Raw genomic sequence first — 15,017 nt, 5'->3', positions numbered from 1 at the left:
CCGCCAGCCTCTCCCCCAGATGGAGTTTAGTGTGGAGGATGGGCCGGGGTTTCAGTCGGCGTCCCTGAGGGGCGCTGGGGGACTCGCCTGCTGTTGGTCTCTCTTTTGGAAAGGTCTGACAGCTTTGGGTGGGTGAAAGGCTGCGGGGAGGTCCTACGGGGGGATGTCCCAACTTCTACGCGGGAGAAGGGGGAGGGGAATTAGAGGTTGAGCTGTCACCGAAATGCCTGTTGCTGGGAAGAAGATGGGCACCCAACTTTTAGGATTAAGTGTAGGACATTTAAAATCCTGAATCCAGGGACCTGCGTTATTTTCCCTCTCTCTAGCCTTGTGATGGAGAGGTGTTTGTAGGTCAGCGAGGCAATGAGAATGCCTGCAATCTTTCCTCATATATATATATATATATATATATATATATATATATATATATATATATATATATATATATTTTAAATGAAAGAGGGCATATTTCACCTTAAGACCCTGTAGCCACAGATCTTGTCTCAGTTTGTGATGACAGGATTGTGACTTGAGGGTTTTGCAAGTGTTTTTGCAAGTTCACAAAAAAGACTCCTTGTTTGAGATTTTGTGTGATGATTTAAAAAGTCTAGCGTTTGAATCAGTGAAGATGCTTAGGAGATTTGATTTTTGTCATCTAGGTCATTTTATTATACAATTTTATACGTAGGGCAATTAATAGAGAATATTTGGAAATATGTGTACATAACACTGAGAATTGTTAAAGATGTTTTGTTCTTAAATGTTACCAGCATCTTTTCTTCAATAACTTCATCCTGGTATTAAAGATTTATTACTGTGTCCACTGAAGTTTATTGTCTCATTTTCTTGCCTGTAGAGTCTGTGTCCTAAGAAGGCAGAAATTTTTTTTTGTAAGTTTCCTAAAAGTTTTATTCAATATTAAATGGATGATCAAGTATTTCTTACTTCTCACTGAAGTCAGAATACCCTAATGTGCCTGAAAGTGTGTCATGGCTCTGTTTTTATTATAACTTGAAAAGTCTGATTAGTATTACAGAGATAATACAAGATAAGATGGTGACTTTCTCTGAAGTTGAAGGAGTCAGTTTCATTTTTATGGTGTAGATTGGTGTTTCTCAAATTTTAATGTATTAGGAATCCCCTAAGGATCATGTTAAAATGGGGGCTCTTAGTCAGTAGATCTGGGTGAGACCAGGAAATCTGCATTTCTAAGGAGCTCCCAGCTAATGTTGATAACTGGAGGGATCACTTTGAATAGTAAGTATGGGCCAATAATAAACTTATTAGGAGTGGAAAATTTCTTTCTTGATTTTCTTTGGCAAAGATTCATGCTTATCTGCCTTTCCATATGAATTGTGGCCAGTTTATGGTTCCAATTTTTTTTTTCTTTTGGTGTTGGGGATTGAACCCAGGGCCTTGCTCATGCTAGACAGGTGTTCTACTGCTAAGCTATACCCATAGCCCCAGATTTTTTTTTTTTTTTTTTTTTTAGTGGAACATCTGTAAACATTGAGTTCTTGATATGTACAACTGTACAAAATGATTATTCTTGGGCTAGGGATATAGCTTAATGATAGAGCATTTGCCTAGCATGTGCAAGACCCTGAGTTCCATCCCCACACCACACACAAAAGACTTTTTCTGATCTCAGAAGATTGTGAACTAGGTGGAAAGAGTTTATGCTATGGAATTTCTCCCCCTGTAAATCCAGCACTTACTTTCCTTTGTTTGTTCATTCATTCATTCAACAAGCAATTTTTAAAAATATTTTTTAGCCTAGACAATTTATTGATTATATTCTGTAATAGGAAAGTTCGGGAGAGAAACTGGAATATAGCCTCCCTTTCTAGCAAGGTATGGTGGGTGGGTAGGAATTGGGAAAAGAGTTGTGTTTTACTATTATCTCCAACTGGATTAAGTATTTCCAGAGGATAAATTTTCCATCTCATGTGGCTTTGTAGCTTTTACAGTGTATTTCAAACAGTGTAGTTTTAACTTTGGGTTTTTACTTATCAGTGGTTGTAAAGTAAAATTAGTGGGTACTTACTAGCATTTTACTTTAAATGAAATAGAAGAGATTAGAAAATTTTAGAGTGCATTGCTGGTACTAAAGTTAAGCATTATTTCATAACAGACTTGTTTCAGTTATATATGTATTGTGTGGGTAGAGCTACTTAGAATATATAGCAATAGTATGCCCTTTGTAAGTGTGGGTTAGTTGTTGATTAAATGTGTATCCCTATGTGCCAAGATGCAAGGTGATATGTTGGGGAGAAACTGGGCTTTTAAAAGGGATCAAGGATATCTGGATTTGAATTTCAGTTACCATCTGTTTGATTTTGTGCTTGTTACTTTTATATTTCTTGTAAGAATGAAATGAAATAACACTGGTGATGTACTGCATATTTTCTAATTTATAATACATCCTGAATAGTCATGTAGGAGTGAATTTCACTGGTTAGCTCAGGAAGCCTTCTTGGAGGAAGAGGAGTTTAACTTGGGCCTTTAAGTTAAATGTGGACAGACATTGATTCATATAGTAAATATTCAGAGTGCCTTTAAATTTTTTTTTTTTTTTTTTGTAATTATTAGAGACTGAACCCAGGAACACTCTACCACTCAGTTACATTTTTATTTTTTGGTTCCAGGAATTGGACTCATGGGTACTTTACCACTGAGCTAAGTCTCCAGGCTCTTTTTAAAAATTTTTAAAAAATTTGAGACAGGGTCTCACTAAGTTGTTGAGGGCCTTACTAAGTTGCTGATGCTGACCTGGAACCTGTGATCCTCTATCTCAGCCTTCTGAGTAGATGGGATTACAGGCGTGTACTACCATAACTTTTTGGAATGCTTATTCTTAATGGAACAGAGGTAAAAACACAAATTGAGGCAGAAATCTAAATGGATTTTTTGTAAGAGCAGCAATATGTCCATTGTCTAAAACAACTTTGGGTGCAGAAGTTATGATTGATGACTTCTATTTATTGAACACTTAAGTGGTTAGTTCTTCATATATTTTATTTAATCCTTGTACAACCCCATTCTTATTATCTATTATCCTCATTTCATAGATAAGAAAACAAAGTTAGAGAAGTTAAGTGATTTACAAGATTTAGAGCTAGTAAGGAAAAAAGAGACAGGATTCAGTTCTTGTTTTTTTACTGAAAGTCAGACTGAAGGTCAGAGAAAAGGAGATATTGAGAGATTTTTTGAGCCAAGGGATTACAAGTACAAATGTACTTTGAGATGATGAATTTGGGTAGGTGGATTCGAAAGATATTGAGGAATTAATGCAGTAATTACCAAAGTAGTAGAAAGAGTCAGAGTTCCTGTAGACTCTCACCTTGCAATTTATTATCAAAGTGAATTTAGGAAAATTACTTCATGTCTTTGTATCTTAATTTCCTTGCTTTGAAGAAGATAATTGTACTAATGTTTTGAGACTTTTATAGGGACTTAAATGGGATAGTAGTGTGTAGGAATAGCTGACACGTATTAGGGCCTTAATAAAATGGTGTTATTTTTGAAATATTGCATTAGTCATTATCTGTGTCTCCATCTCCTGTTAGAACAATTAGCTTTTGTTAAGAACCAGCATAATACTTCAGTGAGTACATGATAAGTGTCTGAGTGGGCACAGGTATGAATGAAGGAACACATGACTAATGCAGAAGTGAGGAGACACTGGGCAGGTCGGCCAGAGCAAATGATAAAACAGTTCTAGAGGCACTTCATGGAAGAAAGAACAGTACATATAGACTGAGGACACTGGGGCAACATGAGTATATTTAATATTTCTAGGATTTCAAGTTGGTCTGATTGGTGCATTTGCTATCATTGATAGATACAGAGAAGTCCTGAAGGGAAGCTAGTTTGGGGCAAGATTTTTCTGGAGCCTATAAAATGGCTCTTATCGGCTTATTATTTGAAATATAATGTATTATACTACATGGATTCTTCTCATTCCTATCATATTTACTCTCTTATTCTATGCATCTGTTCTTATGCTTATATTTTCATTTTTTTATCTACAACTGTTCTTGGTATTTACCGTCTGCTTAAAACAATTCAAAATGTAGATGTACTGTTCTTTTTAATAATGAACATTTTGTGTTTTTACAGTTTGTAAAAAATATTAATCCTCATTCATCAATTCACTCTTGTAGTTTTTTAAAAAAAGATTCCTACATATTTTGTAACATAGTATACCAAAAATGTATTTAGGAAGTGTATTTTATTTCTTGGATGTTAGTTATTGCCACGTGTTCAAAGAAAGTGGTACCCCTCACCATATACATACACTTTAAATAGTTGTTAAACTGTAGTGCCCTTGTTTTTTGTGGGGAATTTAGAATGCAAAATTGCCCATGTGAATTCTATGCTGTTCAAGGCACTTAGGTGCCTTTCCTATTCAGAAGGAAAACTTGTTCACTAATTTCCCAGGTAGTTTTTGATCTTTCTTAATTATTTTTTTTCCCAGGTGGCTTTCTTTAGGACTTCCAGATTAGGGTAATAGTATTTACTCTTAGCTGAATCCAAAGTACAGAGATTCTTTTGCATTTTTGGGAAAGAACGATTTAAACATTTGCATTTTCATTCACCTTTGGGTGTGTATGTTCTTCTTGAGAGTATGAAAATATTTGTTCAATATCTACTCCCTGTGAGCCATATACTCTTGCAAATCTATTGTTACAATTTAACAAATCTGTTAGATTATAAAGGATCAGTTCATTACCTCTAGGCCTTGAATAAACATTTAAGCAAGAGTTAGAATTCCTAGTTAGTTGTGAAAATTTGAAAACCACTGAGGAAATCACATATGATATGGACTGAGTTTTTTAAGGCAGTGGTTAACAGGTTTTCTAGAGAGAAACAAGAGCAGCAATGAGACTGTTTTGATTTGGATCTGGAATGTCCCCCAAATGCTCATGTATTGAAGATTTCGTTCCCAGTGCAGTTATGTTCAGAAGTGGGGCTATTAGGAAATGACTGAGTCGTGAGGGCTTTAACGTCATCAGTGGATTAATCCATTAATATAGTGATAATTTGAATAGATGATTCGGAGGTGCTAGAAACTGTAGTAGGTGGGACCTAGTTGAAATGAGGCAGTCCTTGGGAGCATGTTTTTGGGGACTATAACTTGTCCCCCACCCTCACCACTCCCATTCTCCCTCTTTACTTCCCAGTGACCAGAAGATGAGCAGCTTTGCTCCACCATACCTTCCCAGCCATGATGCTTTTTTCTTACCTTAAGCCCAAAGCAATGTAACCTGTTGACCTTGGACTAGACTTTCTAAAACTATAAGCCAAACTAAATCTTTCCTTCTCTAAGTTGTCTTTCTCAAGTATTTTATCACAGCAATACAAAGCTAACACAGACTTTTAAAATTTTTGGTTAATAGGCATTTGCTTTTTTTTTTTTTTGCTTAAAAAAAAAAAAAAAGAAACCCTAGAGTCATTAAACAATGCCAACTTCTGAGAATAACTGTCTGGATTATCTGACCTTTGATTGGTCAATGAAATTGTAAATCTGTGCCTAATCCCCTTTTAATTTTGCTTGAGGCCTTGTTTAAGGGGTGTAAATCAGGGCTCATTTTATCTCTGTCTTCAATAAACAAATGATTTTTACTTGGTTTGTCATTATTCCATAAGAGATGGAAGAAAGTCATTTGATCTTTTTTCTTTAAAATGAGAAATTAAAAGATGAATTTGATTCATTAATGTGCCCTTTTGACTTTGTTGAACTTTTTATATGTGACTTCTTGTTATTCTTTGGCTGTTCCCTGTTGAGTACAAAGTACGAGTTCCAGTACATCACTTCTAGTTGAGAGCTGAGAGTTTACTATTGCAGTAAATACTTTTTTAAAATTGATTTTATTTTTTAAATACATGACAGCAGAATGCATTACAATTCTTATTACACATATAGAGCACAATTTTTCATATCTCTGTTTGTATATAAAGTATGTTCATATCAATTCATGTCTTCATATATGTTCTTTGGATAATGATGTCCATCACATTCCACCTGCCCCCTCTCTTCCCTTCCCAACCTGTAGTAAAGACAATTCACCCTTTTGTCTACTAGCTTTGAGAATAGATGGCCAATTCTGGTTTACCATTATTTGCCCCTTTAGTTATCATAGGTTGGAACTAAAAATTAATATATATTTGAAGTTAGGTTCTAAAACACATTAGAAGATAATTTCTAAATAATTATGTGCCAATACTATGCATGTTTCTGAATCAGTAGATTTTCATTAAAACTTTTGTTTGATTTAAAAAAGTTTAAAAGAACTTCACATCCTTAGTATTTTTCAGTGTTGAGCTAGGTGATATTTAGGGAAGGGGAGTTAATTAAAGTGACTGTATTATTACTTGCATAATTTGTACAGTACAGTGAGTGTGAAATATGTTTATATCCCCAAGGACTATACTGAATACAAGGTCATACTTATGAGAGGTTGATGCTTTGATGATTAAGGGTCTTATATTCTAGGTTAGCCTAATTATCAAAATACAATACTGTATTAAAGATTTGTTTGAATTCCAGTTAACCCTAGTTCAAACTTTTAAATTGCCTTTTGATTCATTACTAATCTTGACTTGCTTGCTCCTCATTGATATACTCCAAAAGAGTGTTCAGATTAAGATTCGTGGTTATTTTTTTCCTTCATACAATATGAAATGAATCTGTTTCATCTTAGATTTATGAAACAGGAATATAGTATTTCTTTATAAGCCCAATTAATTAGTAAATCAAGTTAGTATTATTAATTGATATTATAAATCTTATAAATTCCTTTCCTCATAATTTTACCTTAAGAGACTCAGTAATTGAAATGAAGGAATTCAGTCTTGAACTAACTTTTCTTATAGGACCATTGACAAATATTCAGTGAAATGGACCTTAAAGAATTTTGTGTGAGGGAAGAAAAAAGTATCAGGGAATAAGTGCTAGATCAGGTATCATCAGATTTGAGCAGATTCCTTTTATAAGAATGCCAGCTTTTCTTTGCTTTTAATTTATTACCAGTAAGTCTTTTGATTCATGACATTTATCAGTTTATTCTAGTTTCTTGATTCCAGATAGCTCTTTGGGATTTGAATTGTAATTAATCTACTTTGGAGGCTTCCTTAAAACATTATATATCTTTTAACAGTGATGAAGGAAGTTTGTCCTGATCAGCCTTGATTCTTGGGTTTAATGTATGCAGAGCTCATTCTGAATCTTATTCTTAATGATATTTAGTCTCAAATTGTATCTTATGTACATTTTCAGGTTTCACTTTAAACCTTAACGTTTATATAAATTTGTAAGTGTAGGGAGAGTAAGGATATTATAGGTAAGGTGTAAGCTTAATGATTATTATTAAAGCTTGGTGGTATGATTTTCATTATAGGGAGGCTTTATGGTTAATTGTGAATGAAAACTTTTGAAGATTTGCTTGTGTCCTTTTCCATAAAGTATTAACAAGCTGCCCTAGTTTTTTTTTTTTTTTTTTTAATAAGCTGGTTGCTTGTATCTGATGAGGCAGCATGGTGTAGTACGTTGGGTTTTAATTCCTAGATCCAAGTTTTTATTTTGCTCTGGGATATATAGTGTGGTTCCTTTCTTTATAAATAGATGCTAGTCTTGTCTTACCTACGTCGTATTTGCTGTGGGAATCATTAGATAGAGCTATGTAAAAGCCTTGAAAACTGTAAAATGATATATAAATACTAGTCCATGATACTTGGTTTCCTGTCATTTTCTTTTAGATAATAAATTCGACTTTTGTAGTTTATACTTTGAAACATAAAAATGTAGGGGCAGTTTAGGTATAGTATATTAGGGTTCTTGAGTGAAGAGTAACAGGTGTGTGTGTGTACCGTTGACACTCTGTATCTGCAGGTTCTGTATCTGTGGATTCAATGAACTGTGGATTGAAAATACAACCATATGCTGCATAAGATATTTTGGTCAACAAAGATCTATATTCTGAAAGTATATTTCATATAGCATAAGTGTGTAGTAGGCTGTACAATTTAGGTTTGTGTAGGTATACTTTGTATGTATACTCTGATGTTTGTGCAATGATGGGAATCATGTAATGTTACAGTTCTCAGAACATACTCCCATCATTAAGTGACACATAGCTGTATTGGAAAAAAATAGTCAGTGATGAACATGTAGCCTGTTTTCCTTGGTACTAATCCCTTAAAAATACAGTATAATAGCTATTTACATAGTATTTATACTGTAGGGAATGTAATCTAGAGATGATTGAATAATTGTCTATTAATCTAGAGATTATTAAAAGTATATAGGAGAATGTACATAGATTATATGCAAATATTATGCCATTTTATAGGAAGCGTGGTGGATTTTGATATCAGTGAATGGTTCAGGATCCAATCCCCTATGAATACAGAAGGATGACTATTATCTATATAAAATAAGGAATGATCTCATAATTAGGAAGGCTATGAAGTGCCTACATCTGCACTTGGCAAGCTGGAGACACATGAGGGTGAGTAGTTCTAGTACAAGTTTGAAAGCCTCAGGAGACCCAGTGGTGTAATTGCTCCTCTGAAAGCCAGAGGCTCTAGGCCCAACAAATGATGTTTTAGTAATTCTAAAGAAGAAAAGACCAATCAACTCAAGAAATCAGTCCAGAGGAGTTCCCTCGGGCTCCCCCCCCCCCCCTCCGATTTTAAGTGGATTGACCCATCAACATTAAGGAGGGGCAATCTCCTGTCCTCAGTCTATCAATTCAAATATTAATCTTCACCAGAAATACCCTCATAGACACACTCAGAATAATGTTTTATCAAATGTCTGGGCAGGCCTTGTTCTAGTCAAGTTGATGCATAAAATTAAGTTTTTTAATTAATCAAGTTGTCACTTTCAGTATATAGTTATTTGTGGAAACAAAGTAATTCTACCTTTGTTATGCTAATATTTTAAAAATCAAGATCTTATTTTTAGCAGGTATATACCTGTAATTCTAGTTCCTTGGGAGGCTGAAGCAGGAGAATTGCAAGTTTGAGGCCAGACTGGGTAACTTGAGTGGGACCCTGTCTTAAAATAAAAAAGGGCAGATGGTATAGCTCAGAGGTTGAGTGTCCCTGGATTCAATACTCAATGCTGGAAAAAATATTATTTAAAAAAATACAGATATCTTCTGACTATAGATAAATATCTTTTTTTTAGTTTTCTTTATTAAAGTTGTTTTTATTTTGAATCTGTTGGTATTATAAAAATGTGGCTTAGTTTTGATTCTCATGAAGACAATTGAACTATTCTGAATAAAACATTATATGTTTTTCTTGACCATAAAACAATTAAGTTATTTTTTAGCTCTGCCTCAATGTGACTTAAATAACTGATGAGAAAAACTTGGAGGAGGAAGAGTTTATTTGGGCTCATGGTTTCAGAGATTCAGCCCATGGTCTTGGCCAAGATGAGGCAAAACATCATGGTAGAAGAGCATGGCAGAGGAAAACTGCTCTGGAAGGAGAGAGAGAGGAGGGGAGGGAGGGAGAGAGAAGGGGGGAGGGAGGGAAAGAGTGAGAGGCCGGAGGGGAGGGAGAGGGAGATATCTAGTCACCAGGGACAAAATATAAACCCCAAAGGCATGCCCCCAGTGACCTACTTCCTTCAGCCATACCCTGCCTGCCTACGGTTACCACTTAGTATAAAAATCCTTTCAAATTTTTAATCCATGAAATGGGTTAATCCATTGATTAGATCACAGCTCTCATGATCTAATCATTTCACCTTTGAACATTCCTACATTGTCTCACAATGAGTTTTTAGAGCACTAGTCGTATCCAAACCACAAGAGTTATAATGAGCACTTTTAATTTATATTAATTCTTTTATAAGAGAAATGGAGAGGAAACATAACTGCATAATTGAGTTTTTTATAGTTCTTTTAAAATTTTTTTTATAGTTGTAGATGGACAGAATGCCTTTATTTTATTTGTTTATTTGTATGTGGTGCCAAGGATCAAACCCAGTGTCTTCCACATGCTAGGCAAGTGCTCTGCCACTGAACTACAGCCCTAGCCCTTTATAGTTCTTCTAATTGCCGTTTATTTTTTTCAGACATTTTGATTACCAAAGACAGAAATCTTTTAGACACTTAATATATAAAGGAGCGCAACACAAAAAGGAATTGGATTTGCAGCAGGGAGTAATTATTGCAGAGTGAAGGAATTTTATAAGTGCCTATTATGTGTTAGTTACGCTGCTAAATATTTTGTTAATCTCACTTATTTAAAAGTACAAAGATCTTAGAGAAGGAAGGAAAGAGCAAAGTTAACAGATACACAGCTTATTGTTTTTATTCTGTCGGGATCTGTTCTTTTTATTTGCTGACTCAGGGCTGTGAACATTGTGTTTCCTTCTTTCATCTTTAGTTCTTATAGATTGGGAATAAAATTTTTAGCCCAGGAGTCATCATGTGCCTTATTTAATGTATTCCAGTTTACTTCATTGAGATAGATATATACATTTCTGAATAATTAGTTATTATATAATCTTTGTTGTATTTTCCCTATATTTTTATGTTTTTCTTTCAGTGGAGGCAACCTGAATTTTTGTAGGTGCTAAGAAATTACATTAATTTATGGAAATTATGCACTATGGAAAAGGCTATTTTTCCTTGTTTAGGAAAAAACAAGATCAACATGAAGTTTTAGTTTATAAGAGCCACTTGCTTGACTTCAATCCCTGCTCTGCTGTTTATTAGTTTTGTAGTAATGTTGGGCAACTTAATCTCTTTGCTCTCATTTTCTTTCTCTAAAATGGAGATAATAATCATGCTCATAGAATTTTTTTTTCTACTTGCAGTGCTGGGGATTGGACCCAAGTCCGCATGCATGTCAGGCATGTGCTTTACCATTCAGCCACATGCCCAGCCCTCATCTCATAGAATATTATGAAGATTAAGTGAGTTGACATGTATGGTGTTTAGGACAGTGCCTGGCAAATAGTGCTATGTAAGGTTTTTTAAATGAAATATAAATTGTTTGGTAATTAAATACTTAAAAACATTGTGTTAGCTTTGTTTTACTCTAACAAAATACCTGAGATAATCCAAATTAAAAAAGAAGAAAGGTTTATTTTGGCTCACAGATTTGGAGGTTTCAGTCCATGGCTGGTAAGCCCTTTGTTTTGGGCCTGTGGTGAGCAGGACATTATGGTGTGGAGTACATGGTGCAGCAAACTGTTCACTTCATTTTGTCTGGGAAGGAAAAGAGAAAGGAAGAGGAGGGCTGGGGTCCCAATATTCCCTTCAAGAGCATACCCCAATGAGCTAACTTTCCAGTTTTCTGTGTTAACTTTGTATTACTGTAACAAAATACCTGGGATAACCAGCTTAGAAGAAGAAAGGATTTAGTTTGGCTTCCAGTTTTTCAGGTCTCAGTTTATGGTTTCTTTGCTCTTTTGTTTTTGGGTATTTGACAAAGAGCGGTGGAGAGTGTGTGGTGGAGAAAACTGTTCACCTCACGGTAGCCAGCAAATAGAGAGGAAGTGAGAGACTAGGGCCTTAATACTCCCTTTGAAGGCATGCCCCAAATGACCTAATGTTCTGCCACTAGGCACTACCTCTTAAAGCTTCTTCTTCCTCCCAATGGCACCAACGGTTGGGAACCAAACCTTTAACACATGGGCCTTTAGAGGACATTTAAGATCCAAACTCTTATTCTGTTCCTGGCGTCCAAAGGCTCATAACCATCTCGCCATGCAAAATGTATTCAGTTCATCTTTAAGAGTTCTCAAAGACTTAACATTTTTAGCATTGCTCAAAAGTCCATGTCCAAAATTTCCTCTGAGACTCAAGGCAAATTTAGCTGTGAGCCCTTATAAATGTCAAAAATGTTGCATTTTTCTAAGATATGATTGTAAGCATTCCCATTCTGAAAGGGAGGAATAGGGGCATAGAAAGTAGGGAACAGACTAAAGCAGGACAAAAGCTCAATAGGCAAACATTAAATCCTTTCTCCATGTCTGGCATCTGGGGCACACTGTGATGGGATATGCACTCCCAAGGGCTTGAGCAATCTCACCCCTATGCCCTTGCTGGCTACGGCCCACTTGGCTGACTTTGTATGCTGCTTACAGTGACTCATGGCAGGCATTCTACATTCATGGTATCTCTTTATTCCTTGGTCTCCACTGCAGCTTTGGCTTCATTTTCACAGCTCTATGCATCATCCTGTCAGGTGCTATGTACAGGCATGCTGTCTTGCTCCTTCCTTTGAAATCTCATTAGAAGTCTCCATGACCTCATAACTCTTACATTCTTTGTGCCTATAAAACCAGCCTCATGTGAATGATATCATCATCTACCACCAGCGTCTTCCATGAGCTCAGACTGTACCTATACCCACTGGTTCTTGAACCACAGCTGCAGCATCCTCTGCCTCCCTTGACAGCTACTCATGGAGGAGTCCCAAGTCAGTCCCAGGATAGCAATGTATATCAGGGACCTCTACTAAAGTTGTTAGAACATTTGCACATTTACATCTTTGATTCTGCCCTGGGTAGGATCTTGTGATTCTTGAGATGCCCCCAAGGCATTTTTTCCATTTTCCCCTGTGTGAGGTACTTGGTTTCCTTTTGATGGTTCTAATCTCTTTCTGTACTTTCTTGGTAGCACCCTAAAATATACTCCTTTTCTCACTAAGCTGTGAAATTTTCAAATCTTTCCACTCTGCTTTTTGTTCCTGATTCTTATTATAAATCTGACTAAAAGCATCCAGCAGTATCCATACTGGTACCCAAAGTCTGTGGCCTTAAAATTTGCTCTTCTAGATAAAAAATAGTTGATCACCTTTAAATTCAGCCTCTCTTTTAAAGTTTCAGGGTATGGGCATAATGCAACCATTTAATTTAATTTAATTTTTTTTAAAGTTGTAGATGGACATTTTTTTAAAATTTATTTTTATGTGGTGCTGAGGATTGAACCCAGTGCCTCACACATGCGAGGTGGGTGCTCTACCACTGAGCTACAGCCCCAGCCCTATTTTATTTTATTGGCTCTGGTGTAACAGGGATATCCTTAGTCCAATTCCTAATTGAGTTCTTATTTCTTTCTGAAACCATCCACATTTTTTTTTTATTGTCCATTTTTCTATCAGCACTCTGACTTTTGAGCTGTCATCAGAATTATCTGTTAAACTTCACTTATAGCATTCTAGGATTTCTCTGGCTCACTCCTCCAAACTTTTACAAATTCCTCTTGTAAATGTATTTGAAAGACTTCTCCACATCATTTCAGGTATAGTTACAGCAACAACTCCAATTCTTGGCACAACTTTTTGGTGTAGATTAGCTTTGCTTTATTATAACAAAATTTCTGAGACAATCAGCTTACAAAGAGGAAAGATTTGTTTTGACTTACAATTCTGGGGGTTTGACCCTGGAAGGTTGACCCTGTTGCTTTTGGACCTTTGGTAAGATTATACATCATGGTAGGAACATGCGGCACAAGAAGCTGCTCATTTTGTGATAGCCAGGAAATAAAAAAAAGGGAGATAGGAAGAGGCTTGATTCCTAGTATTTCCTTCAAGGGCATGCCCCTAATGTTCTAAGACCTTCAACTAGTCTTGAATTCTCAAAGTTTCTACCACCTACTGGGCATGGTGGTACATGCTTATATTCCCAGTGACTCTGTAATCCTAGTGACTTGGGAGGCTGAAGCAGGAAGATTGCAAGTTCAAGGCCAGCCTGGGAAATTTAGCAAAATAGCATAAAAAGGGCTGGGGATGTAGCTCAGTGGTAGAGTGCCCCTGGGTTCAATCCCTAGTACCATGGGGTAAAAAAAAAATTTTTTTCCACCACCTGCTAAATAATGCTATGGACTGGGGACCAAGCTTTTAACACAGTCTCTGTGGGGACATTTAAGATTCAAACTATAGTACATACATAAATTGAGTTTGCTGTTTTCCTTAAAGTAGTTGATCTCACTCAATAAGGGGCAGTTTTACGTCCTGTGAGATGTTTAGCAATGTCTGGGAGACATTTTTTGGTTGTCATAATGGGGATGCTATTGACATCTAGAAATTAGAGGCTAGCGATGTTGCTAAATATACTTTAATGTATAGCACCGCTCCCTCTCTTCTCCCTGAAACAATAAATTATCTGGTCTCAAATGTCAGTAATGCTGAGGTTGAAAGACCCTGCTTTAAGCAAATCATTATTTGCTAGTGATTACTTTAAAAAATTAAATAGGCACAACATAAAATCTACTCTGTGAGCTATTTTAATTTCCAGAGAAACTAGATTTTTAGATTCTCTAGAAATGAAGTTTTTTAGAAGAGTTTAATGATCAAACTCTATTAATTTACAGTTTGATACTAATAAGGCTAAGATAATGGGTTAGCCCCTTTGAGGGCCAATTATCTTTGCTCTAGCCCATAGCCAAGCAATCTCAATAGTAGGAAATTATCTCTATGGAAAATGTGTGGCATTAATCTCATGGGAAATAGACAAGGTAATAACAATGGAGTATAAAGGACTAAGATGAAATGCGTATGTTTCTTATAGATGTTTAATAGTGGTATTCTTGTAAAGGGAAACTTTCAGCCAGGCGCAATGTCGTACACCTGTAGTCCTGGCTTCTTCAGAGGCTGAGGCAGGAGGGTCACTTTACAACAGGAGTTCATGGCCAGTTTAGGCACCATAGTGAGACCCTGTGTTGCACATTAAAGCGGGGGAGATACTTTTAAATTGGGGGTCTGTCCTTATAATTTTGTATCAGTCATCATTCTGTAGACATTGTATTAGATTGGTATCCATACTTGACAGTCATGAGCTATGCTTAATGCTGCCTGTTTCTGTGTTTTTTCTTTTTAAATGAGACCATTATAATTATACATAGTAGTTGGGTTAATCCTGATGAAATCATACATGCAACAATTTAATTTCATGTTGTCCGCCTACTTTTCATCTCCCTTCCCCTTCCTCTACTGTTCTTCCTTTCACTTATCTATTTATTTGTTTTTGATTAGTTCTTTTTACT

General features: G+C 35.9%; 1 protein-coding gene across 10 annotated transcripts in view; it reads left to right on the top strand.

Annotated features, from left to right (window-relative positions):
• The window catches only part of Tmem135 (transmembrane protein 135), a 271,986-nt gene that overhangs the window by 15,451 nt on the left and 241,518 nt on the right, over positions 1-15,017 (top strand). Inside the window, exon 1 of one of the 10 annotated variants that reach the window (XM_058577356.1) lies at positions 4,119-8,513. The exons of the other annotated variants lie outside the window; for them this stretch is intronic. Coding sequence (XP_058433339.1) covers positions 8,469-8,513 — 45 coding nt within the window. The 5' untranslated portion in view covers positions 4,119-8,468. Of the gene's footprint in view, positions 1-4,118; positions 8,514-15,017 lie in introns of those variants that run through there. 10 annotated transcript variants of the gene reach the window in all.

This window comes from Marmota monax, unplaced genomic scaffold (assembly GCF_021218885.2).
Source record: "Marmota monax isolate L192 unplaced genomic scaffold, Marmota_monax_Labrador192_F-V1.1 WCK01_AAM20220418_F8-fsc00096, whole genome shotgun sequence".
Classification (NCBI taxonomy): Eukaryota; Metazoa; Chordata; class Mammalia; order Rodentia; family Sciuridae; genus Marmota; species Marmota monax.
Note: the sequence above shows the minus strand (reverse complement) of the source record. Positions and strands in the feature narration are given on the sequence as shown.